Source organism: Ranitomeya imitator, chromosome 3 (genome assembly GCF_032444005.1).
Source record: "Ranitomeya imitator isolate aRanImi1 chromosome 3, aRanImi1.pri, whole genome shotgun sequence".
NCBI lineage: Eukaryota > Metazoa > Chordata > Amphibia > Anura > Dendrobatidae > Ranitomeya > Ranitomeya imitator.
In genome coordinates, this window is record NC_091284.1 from 818,222,885 (window position 1) to 818,248,084 (window position 25,200).

Below are 25,200 nucleotides of genomic sequence, written 5' to 3' on the forward strand. Positions count from 1 at the left end.
CCTCCTGACATGTGCGCAAACCTCATCATCAACTACAAAAACGTCTGACTGCTGTGCTTGCCAACAAGGGTTTTGCCACCAAGTATTAAGTCTTGTTTGCCAGAGGGATCAAATAATTTCTCACTGTATAAATTTTATACATTTATTTGCATTTTGCAATGTGATTTTCTGGATTTTATTTTTGGTATTCTATCTCTCAATGTTAACATTAGCCTACCCTTAAAGGGAACCTGTCACCCCGTTTTATCAATATGAGCTAAAAATAGCGTTCAATAGGGCCTGAGCTGTGCTTTAGAATAGTGCCTCTATTATTCCCTGACTCCCCACCTTTGCTGCCAAAATACCTTAGTAAACTCGCCGCTTTCGGCTGTCAATCACGCTGGTCCGGTCCGATGGGCGTTGCCAAATCGCTGTCTCTCCCCCCGCTCCTCGGCGTGTCAGACTTAACTCGATCTGTGAATAGCACAGATCGCGCTCATTTTTTGCGGTTGCGCAGTGCATTAAGCTCTAGCGCATGCGCAGCATGTATTGCCCATTTTCGTCCAGGACAACACAATTTGCCTATCCAGACGTCCGGGGCACACAGGTTACAGTGACGACATGCGCAATGATGTGCTGTATGCTATGCCCACAGTAGGGCAAAGCATAATGCGAAGGCGTGAGATGACACTTTAATGCGTAGGCGCGAAATACAATGCCAACACCGGGAAGAAGTTTCTTAGTGAAAAGCCAGAGTTGGGGAGAATCTGAAATTAGCACACGCCCATCGGACCGGACCGGGGTGATTGACAGCTGAAAATGGGGAGTTTACTAAGGTATTTTGGCAGCAAAGGTGGGGAATCGGGATAATAAAGGCACTATTGTGATTGTGAAGCACAGCTCAGGCCCTATTGAACGCTATTTTTAGCTCATATTGAAAAAAAAAAACGGGGTGACAGGTTCCCTTTAATATTGACTGTTCATGTGTTTGTCAGTGGGCAAACTTACAAAATCAGCAAGGGATCAAATAATTTCTCACTGTATAAATTTTATACATTTATTTGCATTTTGCAATGTGATTTTCTGGATTTTATTTTTGGTATTCTATCTCTCAATGTTAACATTAGCCTACCCTTAAAGGGAACCTGTCACCCCGTTTTATCAATATGAGCTAAAAATAGCGTTCAATAGGGCCTGAGCTGTGCTTTAGAATAGTGCCTCTATTATTCCCTGACTCCCCACCTTTGCTGCCAAAATACCTTAGTAAACTCGCCGCTTTCGGCTGTCAATCACGCTGGTCCGGTCCGATGGGCGTTGCCAAATCGCTGTCTCTCCCCCCGCTCCTCGGCGTGTCAGACTTAACTCGATCTGTGAATAGCACAGATCGCGCTCATTTTTTGCGGTTGCGCAGTGCATTAAGCTCTAGCGCATGCGCAGCATGTATTGCCCATTTTCGTCCAGGACAACACAATTTGCCTATCCAGACGTCCGGGGCACACAGGTTACAGTGACGACATGCGCAATGATGTGCTGTATGCTATGCCCACAGTAGGGCAAAGCATAATGCGAAGGCGTGAGATGACACTTTAATGCGTAGGCGCGAAATACAATGCCAACACCGGGAAGAAGTTTCTTAGTGAAAAGCCAGAGTTGGGGAGAATCTGAAATTAGCACACGCCCATCGGACCGGACCGGGGTGATTGACAGCTGAAAATGGGGAGTTTACTAAGGTATTTTGGCAGCAAAGGTGGGGAATCGGGATAATAAAGGCACTATTGTGATTGTGAAGCACAGCTCAGGCCCTATTGAACGCTATTTTTAGCTCATATTGAAAAAAAAAAACGGGGTGACAGGTTCCCTTTAATATTGACTGTTCATGTGTTTGTCAGTGGGCAAACTTACAAAATCAGCAAGGGATCAAATAATTTTCCTTCAATGTAGCAATTTGACTGAAGGCAACAAGCTCACAAAGGGACAAACCTAGAAACAAGGAGTAACACGTGTGAAGCAAACTAGATTATTTGTTATTGATGTAACGCGGGACAGTAGCCACGGACGAGGCACTCGTGTTCAACGCCCGAGCGTGTTACATGAAAATGTGGGTCCTGGCTGGATGTGTGGACTTGTGCTGGGAGGGCCTTACGCCCGTGGAGGTTACATGTAGCCGGAGTTTTGGGCTTACCAGGACCAGATGTTTCACAGTTCAATCCGGGCCCGGATGGGATACACCCTCGAGTACTGCAGGAATTAAGTACAGTCATTGATAGACCATTATTTTTAATCTTTAAAGACTCCATAATAACAGGGTCTGTGCCACAGGACTGGCGTATAGCAAATGTGGTGCCAATATTCAAAAAGGGGACAAAAACTGAACTCGGAAATTATAGGCCAGTAAGCTTAACCTCTACTGTGGGTAAAATCCTGGAGGGCATTCTAAGGGATGCTATACTGGAGTATCTGAAGAGGAATAACCTCATGACCCAGTATCAGCACGGGTTTACTAGGGACCGTTCATGTCAGACTAATTTGATCAGTTTCTATGAAGAGGTAAGTTCCAGATTGGACCAAGGGAACCCAGTGGATGTAGTGTATATGGACTTTTCAAAAGCTTTTGATACGGTGCCACACAAAAGGTTGATACATAAAATGAGAATAATGGGGATAGGGGAAAATATGTGCAAGTGGGTTGAGAGCTGGCTCAGGGATAGGAAACAAAGGGTGGTTATTAATGGAGCACACTCGGACTGGGTAGCGGTTAGCAGTGGGGTACCACAGGGGTCAGTATTGGGCCCTCTTCTTTTTAACATATTTATTAATGACCTTGTAGGGGGCATTCAGAGTAGAATTTCAATATTTGCAGATGACACTAAACTCTGCAGGGTAATCAATACAGAGGAGGACAATTTTATATTACAGGATGATTTATGTAAACTAGAAGCTTGGGCTGATAAATGGCAAATGAGCTTTAATGGGGATAAATGTAAGGTCATGCACTTGGGTAGAAGTAATAAGATGTATAATTATGTGCTTAATTCTAAAACTCTGGGCAAAACCGTCAATGAAAAAGACCTGGGTGTATGGGTGGATGACAAACTTAAATTCAGTGGCCAGTGTCAGGCAGCTGCTACAAAGGCAAATAAAATAATGGGATGCATTAAAAGAGGCATAGATGCTCATGAGGAGAACATAATTTTACCTCTATACAAGTCACTAGTTCGACCACACTTAGAATACTGTGCACAGTTCTGGTCTCCGGTGTATAAGAAAGACATAGCTGAACTGGAGCGGGTGCAGAGAAGAGCGACCAAGGTTATTAGAGGACTGGGGGGTCTGCAATACCAAGATAGGTTATTACACTTGAGGCTATTTAGTTTGGAAAAACGAAGACTAAGGGGTGATCTTATTTTAATGTATAAATATATGAGGGGACAGTACAAAGACCTTTCTGATGATCTTTTTAATCATAGACCTGAAACAGGGACAAGGGGGCATCCTCTGCGGTTGGAGGAAAAAAGGTTTAAGCATAATAACAGACGCGGATTCTTTACTGTAAGAGCAGTGAGACTATGGAACTCTCTGCCGTATGATGTTGTAATGAGTGATTCATTACTTAAATTTAAGAGGGGACTGGATACCTTTCTGGAAAAGTATAATGTTACAGGGTATATACACTAGATTCCTTGATAGGGCGTTGATCCAGGGAACTAGTCTGATTGCCGTATGTGGAGTCGGGAAGGAATTTTTTTCCCCAATGTGGAGCTTACTCTTTGCACATGGGTTTTTTTTGCCTTCCTCTGGATCAACATGTTAGGTTAGGCTATGGGTTGAACTAGATGGACATATAGTCTTCCTTCAACCTTAATAACTATGTAACTATGTAATGAGAAACACCACCATTCAAAAATAAACTATTGAACAGTAACTTGCCATATACAAGGTATAGCTGGTACAAATTCTTATAGACGTTTCCTTTTACAGTATGAAACATTTTTCACACAGTATCCTTACTCTGTAGTCAATTCCAGGGCTTTCCAAACCCACTTTTTCTCCCTACTTCGCCACAAGTTTCTAGTCCCCGTCTCTCCGTCCTATTTAGGCCCATTACCTTGTGCGTTACAAGCTCCTGATCTTATGGCTAGGCATCCTCTCCTAGGACCCATCTCCAGTAGTTCACTCTGTCTCTTTTGTCACGTTTTCTTCAGGATTGCACTATCTCTCTTTCTTAGTCTCCTCTTACACAGGGTCACACTTTAATGCAGCACTACTCACTTCACACTCCAAACTCTATCTTAGCAGGAAGCAAGTCACTCTCCCTATGGGCTAGTCCCAAACATACACTTTAAACTTACCCGATCGTCAACGATCTACATTCCTTATCCTAACATCAACTATTTTCATCCCTATACATGACACTATGCATTACACGACTATACATCATACTAACACTACTTATCACAATTCACATTATACACAATATAGAAAACCCACGACATTATTCACATTACAACACAACACATTGCACAATTGGTGTCTTCATTAGTAGGAAGGTGAAAGTAAAGTCCACCTCCTTACACTGAAAGGTTCCCCCTTTTATTCAGATGACCGCTTTACACCCTCTTAGCATATTCTAAATTAGCTTCATCAAGTCATCACCTGGAATGGCTACCAATGAACAGGTCACCTTGTCAAGTATTCGCTTAAAGTGTTTTCGACCATCAGGAGTATTTTGCAGATGCAGTGTTGGTACACAGAGCTGAGCCCTATTCCATAACTGTTCTAAGCCAGAATATGGAAAGGACAGTCCATCAATACTGTAAGACCTGAAGGTCAGTCATTGTGGAAAATTGCTAGAACCTTGAAGGTATCTTCAAGTGCAAATATGAAAGCCATCAATCTCTGAGATGAAGCTGAATCTCATAAGGACCATCCCCAGGAAATTAAGGCCAAGAATTACCTCCGCTGCGGAGGATAAGTTCATCGGTGTTCCCAGCCTCGAAAACCACAAATTAACTGCCTTCATAAATATTGCACAAATTTCAAGTAGCTGATACATCTCAACATAAACTGTCCAGAGGAGGTTGAGAGAAGCAGTGCTTTATGGTCAAATTGCTGCAAAGAAGTCACTACTGAGGACTGCAAGCAAGAAGTCAGTCAGAAGGACTGCAAGCAAGTTTGGGCCAACCAATTGGTCTGATGAGTCAAAATTTGAGTCTCCTCTTGGGGTTTAATAATTGGAAGTGGCACTGGAGGAGGGTTGCAGTACTCTGGTTCAGTGGCCACCGACTATCGATGCGGCTGCTGGACAAGGGTATATGGCTCTCTCCCGAATGCACGTGACGTGTCTATAGGTCAGTGTACAGTTGGGTCATATAAGTCCCACTTCCAGGGCTGCTTTGGAAATGTCCATTGAATAGGAACAGGCAATATTGAGTTGTGTTTCTGGAAAGCCCGCTTTTACGTCCCCAGAATTGCCAAGACTATTGAAGAAAAATTGCGACCGTTGGCAGCTATGCCGTCATATCTCGCCCCTGAGGGTCTAATGCATTTAGCTCTCAGAGGATTACTTGAATGAAACGTTGTGACAAACACATGAGTGGTATGAGCAGGATTAATCCAAGCGTACAGACAGATGATGGCCAAACGCTAATCTAGCTGACAGCTGTTCCCCCAGACTCTCCCATAAACGTGCATGTTAGGCTGGTGTTTCTATACTGACACGGGGATCAGCAGCCATCAAACACTTCTGATAGCAGCTCATCTTACAGGGGGAACAAAGATGGCTCATATTGGAATCTTTTCTCTTTTTGGCCTAAATCAGACACCAAGACCAAGGTCCAGTTGCATTCTGCACCCCCTATACCTGCACCCATGATTAGAAGAGCTGCAATCTTCCAGGCTGCGGTTACAGATTTGGTGATTAAAAAAAGTTAAACATTTCAGCTGACTTGACAAAGTACCGTAAGTCATTGCCTGGCTGAGGGATAGTGGGAACCCCACACAGGCTGTCAGTGATCCAAGGCCGACTCCATCTGTCTCTGTCATTCATGCTGCTTGCTCTAATGACCTTTTCTGACTGTATTATCACCCTCTCAGTAACAGGAGACGGATCACTGGATTCATCTTCTTAGGGAAACCTGTCAGCTCCTTGTGTACTTGTCTGTACTCTATTATGCAGAACCAAAATATGTTACACCCCCCAGAGAAGGCAAGAATTCCTGAGTGACCCATTGTTTTTACAAAGCGTGGAAGTAGTCCTGGATTATATACTAAAGGTTTACATAAAGAGGATTTCCTAAACATTGCACTCATAATTTTATCATGTAACCACTATAATTCTGCCCCTTATGTACAAAAATATAATCGATATAATGCTGCCCCATGTACAAGAATATAACTACTATAATACTGTCCCTATATACAAGAATATAACTACTATAATACTGCTCCCTATGTACAAGAATATAACTACTATAATACTGCCCCCTATGTACAGGAATATAACTACTATAATACTGCTCCTATGTACAAGAATATAACTACTGTAATACTGCTCCTATGTACAAGAATATAACTACTGTAATACTGCTCCTATGTACAAGAATATAACTACTATAATACTGCCCCTATGTACAAGAATATAACTACTATAATACTGCCCCTATGTACAAGAATATAACTACTATAATACTGCTCCTATGTGCAAGAATATAACTACTATAATACTGCCCCTATGTACAAGAATATAACTACTATAATACTGCCCCATATGTACAAGAATATAACTACTATAATACTGCTCCTATGTGCAAGAATATAACTACTATAATACTGCCCCTATGTACAAGAATATAACTACTATAATACTGCCCCATATGTACAAGAATATAACTACTATAATACTGCTCCTATGTACAAGAATATAACTACTATAATACTGCTCCTATGTACAAGAATATAACTACTATAATACTGCCCCTATGTACAAGAATATAACTACTATAATACTGCTCCTATATACAAGAATATAACTACTATAATACTGCCCCTATGTACAAGAATATAACTACTATAATACTGCCCCTATGTACAAGAATATAACTACTATAATACTGCTCCTATATACAAGAATATAACTACTATAATACTGCCCCTATGTACAAGAATATAACTACTATAATACTGCCCCTATGTACAAGAATATAACTACTATAATACTGCCCCTATGTACAAGAATATAACTACTATAATACTGCCCCTATGTACAAGAATATAACTACTATAATACTGCTCCTATGTACAAGAATATAACTACTGTAATACTGCCCCTATGTACAAGAATATAACTACTGTAATACTGCCCCTATGTACAAGAATATAACTACTATAATACTGCTCCTATGTACAAGAATATAACTACTATAATACTGCTCCTATGTACAAGAATATAACTACTGTAATACTGCTCCTATGTACAAGAATATAACTACTGTAATACTGCTCCTATGTACAAGAATATAACTACTATAATACTGCGCCTATGTACAAGAATATAACTACTGTAATACTGCTCCTATATACAAGAATATAACTACTATAATACTGCCCCTATATACAAGAATATAACTACTATAATACTGCCCCTATGTACAAGAATATAACTACTGTAATACTGCCCCTATGTACAAGAATATAACTACTATAATACTGCTCCTATGTACAAGAATATAACTACTGTAATACTGCCCCTATGTACAAGAATATAACTACTATAATACTGCTCCTATGTACAAGAATATAACTACTATAATACTGCTCCTATGTACAAGAATATAACTACTGTAATACTGCTCCTATGTACAAGAATATAACTACTGTAATACTGCTCCTATGTACAAGAATATAACTACTATAATACTGCGCCTATGTACAAGAATATAACTACTGTAATACTGCTCCTATATACAAGAATATAACTACTATAATACTGCCCCTATATACAAGAATATAACTACTATAATACTGCCCCTATGTACAAGAATATAACTACTGTAATACTGCCCCTATGTACAAGAATATAACTACTATAATACTGCTCCTATGTACAAGAATATAACTACTGTAATACTGCCCCTATGTACAAGAATATAACTACTGTAATACTGCCCCTATGTACAAGAATATAACTACTATAATACTGCTCCTATGTACAAGAATATAACTACTGTAATACTGCTCCTATGTACAAGAATATAACTACTATAATACTGCTCCTATGTACAAGAATATAACTACTATAATACTGCTCCTATGTACAGGAATATAACTACTATAATACTGCCCCTATGTACAAGAATATACAGTTAGGTCCAAATATATTTGGACAGAGACAACATTTTTCTAATTTTGGTTATAGACATTACCACAATGAATTTTAAACAAAACAATTCAGATGCACTTGAAGTTCAGACTTTCAGCTTTCATTTGAGGGTATCCACATTAAAATTGGATGAAGGGTTTAGGAGTTGTAGCTCCTTAACATGTGCCACCCTGTTTTTAAAGGGACCAAAAGTAATTGGACAGATTCAATAATTTTAAATAAAATGTTCATTTTTAGTACTTGGTTGAAAACCCTTTGTTGGCAATGACTGCCTGAAATCTTGAACTCATGGACATCACCAGACGCTGTGTTTCCTCCTTTTTGATGCTCGGCCAGGCCTTCACTACGGTGGTTTTCAGTTGCTGTTTGTTTGTGGCCTTTCTGTCTGAAGTTTAGTCTTTAACAAGTGAAATGCTGCTCATTTGGGTTGAGATCAGGGGACTGACTTGGCCATTCAAGAATATTCCACTTCTTTGCTTTAATAAACTCCTGGGTTACTTTGGCTTTATGTTTTGGGTCATTGTCCATCTGTAGTATGAAACGACGACCAATCAGTTTGGCTGCATTTGGCTGGATCTGAGCACACAGTATGGCGGCTCTGAAGACCTCAGAATTCATTCTTCTGTCCTGTGTCACATCATCAATAAACACTAGTGATCCAGTGCCACTGGCAGCCATGCATGCCCAAGCCATCACACTGCCTCCGCCGTGTTTTACAGATGATGTGGTATGCTTTGGATCATGAGCTGTACCACGCCTTCGCCATACTTTCCTCTTTCCATCATTCTGGTAGAGGTTGATCTTGGTTTAATCTGTCCAAAGAATGTTCTTCCAGAACTGTGCGGCTTTTTTAGATGTTTTTTAGCAAAGTCCAGTCTAGCCTTTTTATTCTTGATGCTTATGAGTGGCTGCACCGTGCAGTGAACCCTCTGTATTTACTTTCATGCAGTCTTCTCTTTATGGTAGATTTGGATATTGATACGCCGACCTCCTGGAGAGTGTTGGTCACTTGGTCGGCTGTTGTGAAGGGGTTTTCTCTTCACCATGGAGATTATTCTACGATCATCCACCACTGTTGTCTTCCGTGGGCGCCCAGGTCTTTTTGCATTGATGAGATCACCAGTGCTTTCTTTCTCAGGGTGGACCAAACTGTAGATTTTGCCACTCCTAATATTGTAGCAATTTTTCGGATGGGTTTTTTCTGTTTTCGCAGCTTAAGGATGGCTTGTTTCACCTGCATGGAGAGCTCTTTTGACCGCATGTTTACTTCACAGGAAAACCTTCCAAGTGCAAGCACCACACATCAAATCAACTCCAGGCCTTTTAGCTGCTTAATTGAGAATGATATAACGAAGGGATTGCCCAAATCTGTCCATGAAATAGCCTTGGAGTCAATTGTCCAATTACTTTTGGTCCCTCTAAAAACAGGGTGGCACATGTTAAGGAGCTAAAACTCCTAAACCCTTCATCCAATTTTAATGTGAATACCCTCAAATGTTTTGTTTAAAATTCATTGTGGTAATGTCTATAACCAAAATTAGAAAAATGTTGTCTCTGTCCAAATATATATATGGACCTAACTGTAACTACTAGTTTAAGGAGATCATACTGCCCATGTTCCCCTTTGAATATGAGTACTGTTATGGCATATAGTGTGAATTGTGGTATGCGTTTAGTGGTGTTGTGTTCTACCCGACAGTAGGGAGGATTAGAGTATTAGTGATTGGGATTGTGACTATCCTAGAGTGGGAGGTGCTAAAGTGGAGGGACAGAGACTGTTTCCTGTCAGGAAGTTAGATAGGGCTCAGCGTGCAGTAAAAGCGGACCTATGGTCTGTCTAGTGAGCAGAATTGCATGATGTGGGTGTCCCTGATGTGAGTGGAGACTTAGGCAGTGGATAGTGTGATCCTGAGTAAAGTGAGAAGGAACGAGAGGAGTGACCGAAGGACAGAGTGATGTGCCAGAGACAGGTCCTGAGGCAGGATACATGGCAGTACAGCCCAGAGTTTATAAGTCAGAGAGGTAATGGGCCAGAACGGAACAGAGAACGTGACACACAGTGCCCCGGGCGGGAGTTCCAAGGTGTCAGCAAGTTGAGAAGCTAAGTACCAACCATATTGGCAAACTAGTTCCTTTTAAGAGAGCCGAGGGGTTGAGAATAGGACTCTAACTTACTGGACTATAGTCCTATGCTGGGTTGTGGTGAAGACAGAGAAACTTGAGCAGAAATAAGAAAGCCTCGAAGAGAGACCATGTGTGAGAGAAACCTTCATGAACTTATGCACCCGCTATCTATTGGACATAGTTCGCACCAAGTTGATGTGTTTATTTAATGTGGCGGTCTTCCTCACTGAACTGTTCAACATCCGGCCCTGGCCAGCCGAGGTCACAGGCATCATATGGCTGGTGCGGACACAGCACCTCTTTTAGATAAAGGTCCACACACCCAGCAAGGAAGCCCACCTTTCATGTAACATGCCCGGATGTGAAAGCCAAGTACCTCTCCTACGACTAACGCCTCGCGCCACGTCTACAATACCCTGTAAACAAGAGCGTACATGACCGATGCACTAAAGTTGGACATGATGACCCATGAGGTCCCTTCCAACTCTAACATTCTATGATTCCATGAAGTTTGAGCCATCTTTTTTTTTTTATTATTATTATTATTATTATTATTTACAATCACTTTTTTTTCTTTTTAAATACCAGTATTTTTTATCAAATGTTTTAAAAATTGATCCAAGAATCATGGGGTCCATTGATCTAAATTTAATAAACCTCCATGACAAGGTGAATAAACCAAGATTCTGGCAGCAGATTGTTTTCCAGGTTAACCTTTTTTTTTATACTTTGAAGTATGATTCAAACCAAAATTGAGACTTGTGCGTGCCGGTGCTCACCGTGTCCGAGCCGGCGAGGAGCCACATCTCACACCTGCACCATTTGTGATTTTCCGTTCAGATGAATCACTAATACATATAATTTCTTATCCTGCGAGCGAGGAAAGGTTGTTCATTGATATCCACATTGTAATTAACTGCCCTCGCAGTGCGGCATTCGCGCTGTCTGTCTCCGGCGTTGCGTGATCCTTGACGTTCAATTACGTTTACCCCGGTGTTTGTTCTTGGGAGTGTGTGTTGTTCATTTGCGAGACTGATGGTTAGTCAGAGGGCAGATCATTCAGTCTGATGTATTTATCTGCTTAATTCAAAGCGCTTGGTATTCAGCGACCCAACAGTAAATGAGATTGCGTTACAAATTACTGTCAGGTGAGGATCAAAGATTTATATGAATTATGCCACGTCACGTCTTCATTGCATTTTTACTTTTCTGGCTTCAGATACAGACCAGATTGGTTTATTGGATCTTGCCTAAATATAGATTAGATAAAGGTCTAATTGTTATAGAAAAATTGCATCATAAAAAATGGCAATGTAAGTACTATAATACATACTACTATGTGCAATAATAGAACTACTATAATACTGCCTCTATGTACAAGAATATAACTACTATAATACTGCCCCCTATGTACAAGAATATAACTACAATAATACTGCCCCCTATGTACAAGAATATAACTACAATAATACTGCTCCTATGTACAAGAATATAACTACTATAATACTGCCCGTATGTACAAGAATATAACTACTATAATACTGCCCCTATGTACAAGAATATAACTACTATAATACTGCTCCTATGTACAAGAATATAACTACTATAATACTGCCCCTATGTACAAGAATATAACTACTATAATACTGCTCCTATGTACAAGAATATAACTACTATAATACTGCCCCCTATGTACAAGAATATAACTACTATAATACTGCCCCTATGTACAAGAATATAACTACTATAATACTGCCCCTATATACAGGAATATAACTACTATAATACTGCTCCTATGTACAAGAATATAACTACTATAATACTGCCCCTATATACAGGAATATAACTACTATAATACTGCTCCTATGTACAAGAATATAACTACTATAATACTGCCCCTATATACAGGAATATAACTACTATAATACTGCTCCTATATACAGGAATATAACTACTATAATACTGCTCCTATATACAAGAATATAACTACTATAATACTGCCCCTATGTACAAGAATAACTACTATAATACTGCTCCTATGTACAAGAATATAACTACTATAATACTGCTCCTATGTACAAGAATATAACTACTATAATACTGCCCCTATGTACAAGAATATAACTGCTATAATACTGCTTCTATGTACAAGAATATAACTGCTATAATACTGCTCCTATGTACAAGAATATAACTACTATAATACTGCTCCTATGTACAAGAATATAACTACTATAATACTGCCCCTATGTACAAGAATATAACTGCTATAATACTGCTTCTATGTACAAGAATATAACTACTATAATACTGCCCCTATGTACAAGAATATGACTACTATAATACTGCCCCTATGTACAAGAATATAACTGCTATAATACTGCATTTTTTTAAGCAAATGCTGCTTTTTCCAATAAATTTAGAAACATTTTCATAAATCTGAAGTGCTCTTGATATTATTTTCTGTTGTCCTGCAATAATGCATTTTTAGCATCACTCCTGTCATTCTGTCCTGTTGGGATCTGCTCTTCCTCTTCATCGTTTTCACTCTTGTCAGATATAATTGCGTTTCCTCCACCTGGTTCACAAAGGTCAGCGGATGGAATGCTGTGTATGTAATCAATACAGATCCATAGTGAAATATTAATAGAGATCACATCTCTGGCTGATATATTCCGATGCTTTGTTCCTGCTGTCTGATAAATCAGACGTAATGTTTGCGGAGGATGCGGCCTGATGGCGCTGAGGTCAGCGGCCGTTATGAGTTATGGCTGGTTTCGGATAGTGCTGTATACATTGTGAGGCCGTCCACCTTCCACCTATTGACCTGATATGTAGTCACCACATTCTGAACATGTTTGTGTCTGTATAGGAAATGCTGCAGAATTTCATACTACCGCTGTCAGTCTATCATATTACCGCTATATACAACCTCCGGAAAATATGGAGACATGATAAAAAAAAGAAAAAAAAGTAAGGGGCCATAGCGTGACTTCGGCTTCTTATTTCAGTTTTCATTTACAGATACTTTACTAATCTAACAGCATTTTTTTCAGCACCATATGGCGCTATATGGAATACCGCAGCTCTTTAGATACCTAGATTCCTTTGTACAGAACTAATCGAAGAAAAAGTAATTTACTATAATACAGCTTTTACTTTTGGAATTCAATTTTATTTATTTTGTTTTTAAAGAGCGTTAATTCCAAAGAAAATCAAGAAAAATGAGGCACAACGATCTGAAGATATAGCAAATAAAAAAAACATTTTTTTACCAATATTTTAGAATTTTTTTCTTTTGCGTTAGCGCAGTTCAGTACATTTATTGGCGGACTACCAAATTGCTCGGCTTGAAAAATTGTCTCCAATGACTTCTCAATAAGGTCTTATATTTTTTTTTAGAAAATTTTTTGCTAGACGGTTTTCCATATTATCGTCGTGAGACTATTTTTCAGAATAATGATGGTTTATCATGAAAGTTTCCTTATCGCCACCGTCGTGATGTGATGTATCAGGTGTCCTCTGGAACATCAAAAATAGCATGTTGTTTTTTTTTTTTTTAGGGGTTGGTGTTTATATGAAAGTGGCATTTTTTTTTTTGTTCTTTCTCTCTAACCTTTACCAACTCTATGTATAGTTACTGTAATATTTTGAATTTTGTCTCTTTTTTTTCTATATTTCATAATTTATAAAAAAAGAAAACTGGGAAAGAAAGCAAAAAGAAATGTAAATTAAAATTTAAAAAAAAATGCATACATAAATTAATACATCCATATCAACACTTTTAATCGGTAGCTGGCACACTGGTATTGCTCCTTGTTATTGATGATGATTATTATTATTATTAGATCGTTATTATTTGTCTTAATTTTATAATTGCCATTTTATTAGTGTTATTATTGTATTATAATCATTAGCATTATTTGTATTAGATTATTTTAGAATGATTTATCTTTTTTTTATTTAGTATTATATTTTCATTATTTTATTTTTCCATAGTCTATTTTTATGATTTAGAATTATTTTAATATAATTAGAAGAATGAGATTATTTTCTTTAAAACATTTTTATCAATTTTTATTTTTTTTTAGAATATTTTATTAGCATTATTTTAGTAGTATTAGTATAGTTATTACCTTTTATTTGTATTTTTTTATTCTATTCATTATTACTTAAAATTACAGTAAAATTAAATGATATATGATATATATATATATTTTATTCATTATTACATCTCCTTTTCTTATTGGGTTTTGTGATCCTTTTTATTTAAATTTTTTTTTTCCAAAAATTTGTGGACAATGCAAAATTATGATTTAATGGATGAATTGTCATTTTGAGACTGATAAAAGATCTGTTAAGCTATAAGGGTTTGTTCACGCGGAGTCTTGTTTGATATGGATTTTGATGCTGATTCGCTGCCAAATCCAGATCACAAATCTCTGATGGTGGATGACCCCCAATACTCGGTAACCGACAGTACAACTGCAAACCATGACTCTTCTCATTGCTCACTGCAGCCATGCATCTCTTCGGTCTAAACTGGCACCTACGGCCGATGGACGGGCAGATGTATGAGATCACAGAAGACAAAGCCAGCAGTTGGCCTTTGCCAACGGACGTCACCTTGTATCCCTCAGGGGGGACAGGGTTAGAATTACCAGAAAGGAAAGGCAAAGCCCCCAGCGAAGGTACGGTGTGTTCTCCATGTTGTGAGTTCTTTGTACGCTCCAGCTCTCCCGACTCATGACATCATCGCACCATTTTTCACCATTTTTCATTGTCCAGCTATTTTTAGTGTGCAAATTTTTTTTTTTTTTTTACTTTTCATTTAAAAAAATCAGAAATGTTATGGATGATAAATAAGTTATTGGTTTGTCTTTGTTATTTTTTTCGATTTTTATATATATTTTTTTCATTATGTCTATACCTCTGTTAGACCTTGAAATACCGTAACGTATTGGTTTGTCTTTGTTACTTTTTTTTCAATTTTTATATATATTCTTACATTATTCCTATGCCTCTGTTAGATCTTGAAATACCGTAACTTATTGGTATGTTTTTTTTCGTTGTATTAGTGTATATATGTACATGCATACATACTCTCACACACACACACACACGTATATGTGTGTATATATATATATATATATATATATATATATATATATATATATATATATATATATATATATATATATATATATATATATATATATATATATATATAATTAGATTGTGGCCCGATTCTAACGTATCGGGTATTCTAGAATATGCATGTCCCCGTAGTATATGGACAATGATGATTCCAGAATTCGCGGCAGACTGTGCCCGTCGCTGATTGGTCGAGGCAACCTTTATGACATCGTCGCCATGGCAACCATTATGACATCTACGTCGATACTGTGCCCGTCGCTGAATCAGAAATGTGGGATTTCTACGTCCTTTATGACATCATCGTCGCTGTGCCCGTTGCTGATTGGTCGAGGTCTGGCGGCCTCGACCAATCAGAGAGGCGGGATTTCCAGGACAGAAAGACAGACAGACGGAAAAACCCTTAGACAAATATATATATTTGCCCACGCAGTACATAACACAGCCCACATAGCATCTAACACTGGTCAGGTAGTATATAGCAGCCACGCGGTATATTACACAGCCCACGTAGTATATAGCAGTGTGGGCACCATATCCCTGTTAAAAATAAAAAAATAATTAAAATAAAAGTTATATACTCATCTGCCAGGATCCAATCCAGCGAAGCTGTGGCGCAGGCGATGAGCGCGCGGCTGCCGCCATCTTCCGTTCCAGGATGCATTGCGAAATTACCCAGGTGATTTAGCGGTCTTGTGATGGCGGAGGCCGCGCGCGGCTCGGCGGACTACGGAGGGTGAGTATAGCAGGTTTTTTGTTTTTTTTATTATTTTTAACATTACATCTTTTTACTCTTGTAAAAAGTTGGGGACACACAGGGTTAATAGCGGCGGTTACGGAGTGTGTTACCCGCAGCATAACTCTGTCCGTTACCGCTGGCATTAACCCTGTGTGAGCGGTGACTGGAGGGGAGCATGCGGGCGCCGGGCACTGACTGCAGGGGAGTAGGGAGGGACTAATCGGGCTGTGCCTGTCGCTGATTGGTCGCGGCAGCCATGACAGGCAGCTGGCAAGACCAATCAGCGACGCGGGATTTCCGTTACGGAAGTTGCCGACAGAAAGACGGAAGTACCCCTTAGACATACCGTATATATAATTTCTTTCTTTTTCCCTTTACTTTTTATGCCTCCATTAGATCTTGAAACAACTTAATGGTTTGTCTTTAGTTTTTTTCAACTTTTATATATATTTTTATACAGTATTCTTTCTATGCCTCTTTTAGACCTCTCTTGGATATCAAGGCCATCTTACTGTGCCTTGTCCAGGAATTTTAGCATGTAGCTGTTTTTTTCTTTTGTTTTAGCATTAGTTACCCCAAGTTTTTCCACCTCCAAAAAAATTAGTTTTATGTGAGAAGACTTCCTTTGAAACTTCGATTGTCGCCACACTATGTGCCATTACACTGTACAGATCTGTCAAATGTAAAGGTTTTATCCGGTAATCCCACTGGTTTTGGCATCAGGACTTAACGACCCAAAACGCACCATTGGCAGGCATTTTGTGCGCAATACTTGTATATTCGCATGTGTAGTATTGATTTATGAAAAGACAGTGATGAGCAAGAGTGTCTTCGGCGTGCTCGAAAAATATGTTCGAGTCCCCGCGGCTGCCTGTCTCGCGGCTGTTCGACAGGCGCAACACATGCAGAGATTGGCTAACAGCCGCGGGGACTAGAACAGATTGTTCAAGTTCGCTGAAGACACTAAGTTGGCACCCGAGCATGCGCCGATAACGCTTTATCCCAGCACATTCGCTCATCTACTTTTACTTTTCAAAAATGTATTTTTTAATTTATTTTTTTTTTTGTAATTTTTGCTCATTGCCAACTGCTCTTTTGCGGCTCAAAAGCTACAATTGGCTCAGTTTGCTAGGAAACCTAACGATTCTCTGTTCCTTGAACCTCTGACCGCATTAACCTTGAACGGATTTGTCCAGATTTACGGTAGTTTTTTTTTTTTTTTTCCCTATATTTTAGGGAAAACTTTACTGTGTTCTCTTTTTACGGTTTTTTTTTTTTTTAGCTGCTAATTTTAGGACGCGGTTAACTCGTGCTTCTGGTAGTGCAGCAATTATGTCATTTTGTACAATTACCGTATGATTTGGAGCATTAGGAGAGTCGTGGTCGTAGATCACAAGATTTACGGAGCGGAATAAAGATTATTCATGCATCGAATAATATATGTATTTTAAAGTTTTGAGATAAAGGCAAAATGTACAAGTTTTTTTTTTTAGGTAAAGAACAAAATATGGGGGTGTAATGTATTTGAAAAGTAATAAAAGAAAATGTTGAAAATTTGTATTCATATTTTACTTTTACATTTTTTTCCCTTCACAAAACGAAATAATCTATTATTTCTGGGTGAAAAAAATACCTTTTTAAAAATATTTATTTCCTAGCCATAATGGAGAACAGTTTCTCATATTACAACTTTTTTTTTTTCGTTAGTCACATGGACAGCCCATTGGTTTCAATAAGAATTGTGTAATTCCACAATTTTCCTGTGGGGGTGCTGTAGGGAAAATTAAAAACATGCTGCCATATTAGCTAATCACTTGATCAGTCTATCATTGAGCCCCCTCTAAGAAAAAGTTATTTTTCAGAGTTGGCTAATACCCTTAATAAGGAGTTTTCTGCAGTTTTCAATGTGAAATCTGTTGCATGTCTGTGCCGTTGCCAGCGCAAGTATTTTGTGCCCTTCTAACCCATGGACCATTAGCACGCTCTGCGTACCTTCCATCAGTCCAGTATTGAATCTTGATCCCCAAAGCCCATGTATTTTATTTTATGAAAACATTGATGCAATTATAGTTTGCCATTTGATACTCTATACAGGGTGGGCCATTTATAAAGTTGGATCCAAAATGGCCGACTTGATAATGGCCACCATGGTCATCACCCATCTTGAAAAGTTTTCCCCCTCCCGAATACTAATGTGCCACAAACAGGAAGTTGATATCACCAACCATTCCCAGTTTTATTTAGGTGTATCCATATCCATGGCTCACCCAGGTGTATCCATATAAATGGCCCACCCTGTGTTTTCTTTTCTGGCTCTGTGCTCAAATCTAATTTTTTTTGTTGTGTTTTATTTCATTTTTTTATGTAACCATTTTATTGCCCTAGTTCTAACCCTAATCCTGTTCCTAACTCTAGAGATGGGAGAATCATTTTGCTGGACCCTGGTTGGGAGACCTGAGAACTGTCTCTAATCTGCAGACATCCCTGGCTCCTCTTGTGATTAGCTGCCCTGGCATGACAGCGGCCACTGAATATTAACTTGTCTGCTGGACTAGGGTGCAGCTCATAAACAGTATTTACTTATCTTTCCTTAACCCTAGTCATGAATCCATCCCCTAGTGGCGACTCCATCCTGCTTTCTGGCTCTGTCTCCTCGCTCTTCCCCCTCTCCTCCTCGCTCTTCCCCCTCTCCTCCTCGCTCTTCCCCCTCTCCTCCTCGCTCTTCCCCCTCTCCTCCTCGCTCTTCCCCCTCTCCTCCTCGCTCTTCCCCCTCTCCTCCTCGCTCTTCCCCCTCTCCTCCTCGCTCTTCCCCCTCTCCTCCTCGCTCTTCCCCCTCTCCTCCTCGCTCTTCCCCCTCTCCTCCTCGCTCTTCCCCCCTCTCCTCCTCGCTCTTCCCCCCTCTCCTCCTCGCTCTTCCCCCCTCTCCTCCTCGCTCTTCCCCCCTCTCCTCCTCGCTCTTCCCCCTCTCCTCCTCGCTCTTCCCCCCTCTCCTCCTCGCTCTTCCCCCTCTCCTCCTCGCTCTTCCCCCTCTCCTCCTCGCTCTTCCCCCTCTCCTCCTCGCTCTTCCCCCTCTCCTCCTCGCTCTTCCCCCCTCTCCTCCTCGCTCTTCCCCCCTCTCCTCCTCGCTCTTCCCCCCTCTCCTCCTCGCTCTTCCCCCTCTCCTCCTCGCTCTTCCCCCCTCTCCTCCTCGCTCTTCCCCCTCTCCTCCTCGCTCTTCCCCCTCTCCTCGTCGCTCTTCCCCCTCTCCTCCTCGCTCTTCCCCCTCTCCTCCTCGCTCTTCCCCCCTCTCCTCCTCGCTCTTCCCCCCTCTCCTCCTCGCTCTTCCCCCCTCTCCTCCTCGCTCTTCCCCCTCTCCTCCTCGCTCTTCCCCCTCTCCTCCTCGCTCTTCCCCCCTCTCCTCCTCGCTCTTCCCCCTCTCCTCCTCGCTCTTCCCCCTCTCCTCCTCGCTCTTCCCCCTCTCCTCCTCGCTCTTCCCCCTCTCCTCCTCGCTCTTCCCCCTCTCCTCCTCGCTCTTCCCCCTCTCCTCCTCGCTCTTCCCCCTCTCCTCCTCGCTCTTCCCCCTCTCCTCCTCGCTCTTCCCCCTCTCCTCCTCGCTCTTCCCCCCTCTCCTCCTCGCTCTTCCCCCCTCTCCTCCTCGCTCTTCCCCCCTCTCCTCCTCGCTCTTCCCCCCTCTCCTCCTCGCTCTTCCCCCCTCTCCTCCTCGCTCTTCCCCCCTCTCCTCCTCGCTCTTCCCCCCTCTCCTCCTCGCTCTTCCCCCCTCTCCTCCTCGCTCTTCCCCCCTCTCCTCCTCGCTCTTCCCCCCTCTCCTCCTCGCTCTTCCCCCCTCTCCTCCTCGCTCTTCCCCCCTCTCCTCCTCGCTCTTCCCCCCTCTCCTCCTCGCTCTTCCCCCCTCTCCTCCTCGCTCTTCCCCCCTCTCCTCCTCGCTCTTCCCCCCTCTCCTCCTCGCTCTTCCCCCCTCTCCTCCTCGCTCTTCCCCCCTCTCCTCCTCGCTCTTCCCCCCTCTCCTCCTCGCTCTTCCCCCCTCTCCTCCTCGCTCTTCCCCCCTCTCCTCCTCGCTCTTCCCCCCTCTCCTCCTCGCTCTTCCCCCCTCTCCTCCTCGCTCTTCCCCCCCTCTCCTCCTCGCTCTTCCCCCCCTCTCCTCCTCGCTCTTCCCCCCTCTCCTCCTCGCTCTTCCCCCCTCTCCTCCTCGCTCTTCCCCCCCTCTTCTCCTCGCTCTTCCCCCCTCTCCTCCTCGCTCTTCCCCCTCTCCTCCTCGCTCTTCCCCCCCTCTCCTCCTCGCTCTTCCCCCCTCTCCTCCTCGCTCTTCCCCCCCTCTCCTCCTCGCTCTTCCCCCCTCTCCTCCTCGCTCTTCCCCCCTCTCCTCCTCGCTCTTCCCCCCCTCTTCTCCTCGCTCTTCCCCCCTCTCCTCCTCGCTCTTCCCCCTCTCCTCCTCGCTCTTCCCCCCCTCTCCTCCTCGCTCTTCCCCCCTCTCCTCCTCGCTCTTCCCCCCCTCTCCTCCTCGCTCTTCCCCCCCTCTCCTCCTCGCTCTTCCCCCCTCTCCTCCTCGCTCTTCCCCCCTCTCCTCCTCGCTCTTCCCCCCTCTCCTCCTCACTCATCCCCGAGCTGTGGGAGAGCACAGTGAGGCCTTTGTCATCTCATAGTGGCTATGCAGATCGCAGAAGTTGAGTGTTTCATCAGTTGCAGTGCTCTGCATAGGCAACAACTGAGTTGACCATGCTCACTTCATCATAATGAGAGGTTTGTCATCTCGATTGCTGCCTGTGCAGAGTGCAGCAGCTGATGATAAAACTCCTCTTCCTTGCTGCACTCTGCACTGAGTCCTGAAGCACTGACTGAGATATGTTAAGGCAGAACCAGGTTACTTTACTCCTCTAGCTCGCCAGTGCACCCCTGTGCCACACAAAGGAAAAAAAAATACTATGGTGGGGGCAACAGGATGGCAGCCAAAATGGATATTGGTGTTGAAGAGTGGGTATTGTACGGTTCTGGTATAGATCCATTATACTGGGTCCTCTTGGTCTAATTCTTCAAGGTAGCCAAAAATCTCCTGTACACGCAAGTCCGAGGTTAGGAAAAGGTTGCTGTGTTTCTTCCATGTGGCAGCTGGTTTAATAAAAAATGTGTAGGGTAATATCTGACACTCAATACTCAGGTAGACTTAACCTGCCTGCTCAGTGGTCTTTTATAATCCAAACCAGACGCCAAATTTCCGGATCTCATAAATAAAAGTAATTTAAAAGTCAAAATGAATCGGTCTCCTGCTGTAATATATCGTTTTTATTAAATAGCAACTTCTCCATAAAGTATGGGTACCGAAAGATGTCTGCTTTCTGTAAAGGTAGGGAATATGCTAGCGGTGCTGAGTTATACCGAAGTAGTATGACTGCAATGGTCTGCGGGAGAGGGAAATGCTATGGTTTTACTAAAAAAAAAAATTACTGCCACATTGCGCTAAATGATTCCACCGTTCTATGCCAGAAATTGTGCCGTAGAGTCATCGCAGAACGAAGCTTCATAGGGAATTCGTTACACGGTTTTCACATGCAAAATGAATACTGCCACACTGTGCTAAATAATTATCTAAGCAATATAATAGACTGCTCACATAAAAAGGCCTTACTTAGAGTGGCAATGTAACCTTGATTTCTCATGCCAAATTAATACTACCAAACTGTGCTAAATCCACAGTGGAGTGCCAAGACTGGAACGTGCTCACATAATTGAGTCATAATAATGAGTACGTAAAGTGGCCATCAAGTGCCAAAACCGTTCCATAGAATGATCACATAATTAGGCCTGACGGTGATTGCATAGCATGACCTTGTAGTGCCAAATTAATGCAGCTATACTATGCTACACGATTCCACTTTGCTGTGCCAAAGCTGTGCTGCGGAGTGCTCACAACAACTGTGATTTTAAAAATTATCACTTAATTAAGCCTTATAGTGAATACATAAATAGGTCGAGTGCCAAATTAACGCTACCATACTGTGCTAAATAATTACACCGTCACAGGGTGCACACATAATTGAGCCATATAATGAATGCATAATGTGGCCATCAAGTTCCAAATGAATGCTGCCCTATTAAACTATATAATCCCACCATGTAGTGCCAAAACTGTGCCATAGAAAGATCACATAATTAGGCCTGATAGTTATTACATTACACGACCTTTTAATGCATCTATACTGCGACACATAATTCCATTGTACTGTGCCAAAACTGTGCTGCCGAGTGCTCACAACTGTGCTATAGAATGATCACATAATTAAGCTTTCTAGTGAATACGGTAATTAACAAGGCCGTCCAGTGCCAAATTAATGCTACCATACAGTGGTAAATAATTACACCGTGATATACCGAAATTGTCACAGGAGGCACACATAATTGAGCCATATAGTGAATATATAACATGGGCAGGAAGTGCCAAATTATAACTGCCATACTGGACTAAATGATTCCACTTCGCAGTATCCGTACAGTACCAAAGAGTGATCATAAAATTAAGCCATATAGTGAGTACATAGCCTGTTTTAGAGCTAAACTAGTACTGCTATATCATGCATAATGAGAGAGAGAGTGCCAGAGAGTGCTAACATAGTTAAGATTGAGTGAATACATAAGTCTTGTAGTGCTAAATGCATACCGCAACACTGTAAAAAAAAAAAAAATTACACTGTAGTACAAAAACTGTGCTATAGAGGGCTTGCATAATTCTGCCCCATAGTGTATGCATAAAATGATTGTTTAGTGCCAATCTAATACTGCCCTGCGATGCGAAGTGGTTCTAACTTGCCGAATCAGAACTGTGCCATAAACTGCTCACTAGTACACATATTAATGCTGTTATATGGTGCTACATTATTTCATCATGCTGTGACAAATTTGTGCTACAGGGTGCTCATGAAATTGAGCCTTAAGCTGAATACGTTACATGGCCCTCAAGTGCCAAATTAATACTACCATATTGTGCTGCAAGCTAAATATTTCCACCATGAAGTACCTTCGCACATAATTGAGTAATGACGAATGTGTGACATGGCCGTCGAGAGCTAAATATTACTGCCACATTGTGCGAAGTTATTCCACCGTGCCGTATCAGAACAGTACCATAGAGTGATCATGTTAGGAGGACACATTGTATGAGCTACTGCCAAATTAATACTGCAATACTATGCTAAATAATTCCACCTTGCAGTGCCTAGACTGTGCGATGGAGTACTCACATAATTCAGCCTTATAGTGAGTACATAACATGGCCTTATAGTTCCAAATTAATGCTGCTATGCTGCTAATTAATTGTACACTGTAGTGCCATAACGGTGCCGTAGAGAACTCGCATAATTACGCCATATAGTGAACATATAACATGGTCTTCTAAGGTCAAATTAATACTGTCACACTATGCTAAAGGATTCCTCCATGAAGTTCCAGAACTATGCTATACGGTAGTCACATAATACTGATTAATACTGCTATAGTGGGTGTAAATATATAAATACCGCAGCTATATGAAACAATACAGAGGACATATAACCGTACAATACATTCTCATGTAATCGTGAGAAAATACACTACAGCCGTAATAGGGTTACAGTTGGCCATTTGTGGCCGGGTCTCGTTGCTCGAGACCCGACAGAGTTAAACGCCAAAGTCACATCTGGCGGCATTATATTGTGCCAGTTCTACATTTACTTGTATGTATTGGAGCCGAGTTTCCCTCTGGAGCTGTGTCTGCAGGACTTGATGATATCAGGCCGGATTAGTACTAGTGGTTGTTAAGTCAGGATGTCTTCGAAGCTCGAGTTGTAGCTTCTGGCTGTATTTTTTTTGCAAGAGGAAAAGTGAAATGTGCCATTTGTATTTACTCCGGAATGTGAGGGGCTCTGGCACAGAAATTACATGTTTGTATTAGTGACACCAGCTCTGAAGAAAGAACGTTGTCAGCAGCCGAGTAGATGGGAAGTGACACAGCCAGCGTGCCACCGCAACCTATGTGCATGCCTGGAGTCGCTCCTCAATGAGAGTAGTCAGGTTCATTTTTATCTTATTGACTGGCTCTGGTGAGACCGAGGTTGTACGCCCTCATCATGTAAACGCGCAGAGACGGCGCAATGTGAGGTTCAATGAAGCCCTGAACATGTACAGCCTTAAAGGGCGACTCCAGTCACAATGGATTCAGGTAACATTCAGACACATAATAGTCGTCATTATAAATGTACAAATACTATAATACTAATTATACCAATATAACTACTATAATACTGCCCCTATGTACAAGAATATAACTACTATAATACTGCCCCTATGTACAAGAATATAACTACTATAATACTGCTCCTATGTACAAGAATATAACTACTATAATACTGCCCCTATGTACAAGAATATAACTACTATAATACTGCCCCTATGTACAAGAATATAACTACTATAATACTGCTCCTATGTACAGGAATATAACTACTATAATACTGCCCCTATGTACAAGAATATAACTACTATAATTCTGTCCCATGTACAAGAATATAACTACTATAATACTGCCCCTATGTACAGGAATATAACTACTATAATACTGCCCCTATGTACAAGAATATAACTACTATAATACTGCCCCTATGTACAAGAATATAACTACTATAATACTGCTCCTATGTACAAGAATATAACTAATATAATACTGCTCCTATGTACAAGAATATAACTACTATAATACCGCTCCCTATATACAAGAATATAACTACTATAATACCGCCCCCTATATACAAGAATATAACTACTATAATACTGCTACTACGTGCAAGAATATAACTACTATAAT

The 25,200-nt window shown here is 41.3% G+C and overlaps 1 protein-coding gene across 2 annotated transcripts in view; it reads left to right on the forward strand.

The window, feature by feature from the left end:
• The window catches only part of TENM4 (teneurin transmembrane protein 4), a 1,627,060-nt gene that overhangs the window by 1,440,147 nt on the left and 161,713 nt on the right, over positions 1-25,200 (forward strand). For both annotated transcript variants that reach the window (XM_069759344.1, XM_069759343.1), the window contains one exon: positions 15,001-15,171. In XM_069759344.1, the coding sequence (XP_069615445.1) occupies positions 15,001-15,171 (171 nt within the window). The remainder of the gene's footprint in view (positions 1-15,000; positions 15,172-25,200) is intronic.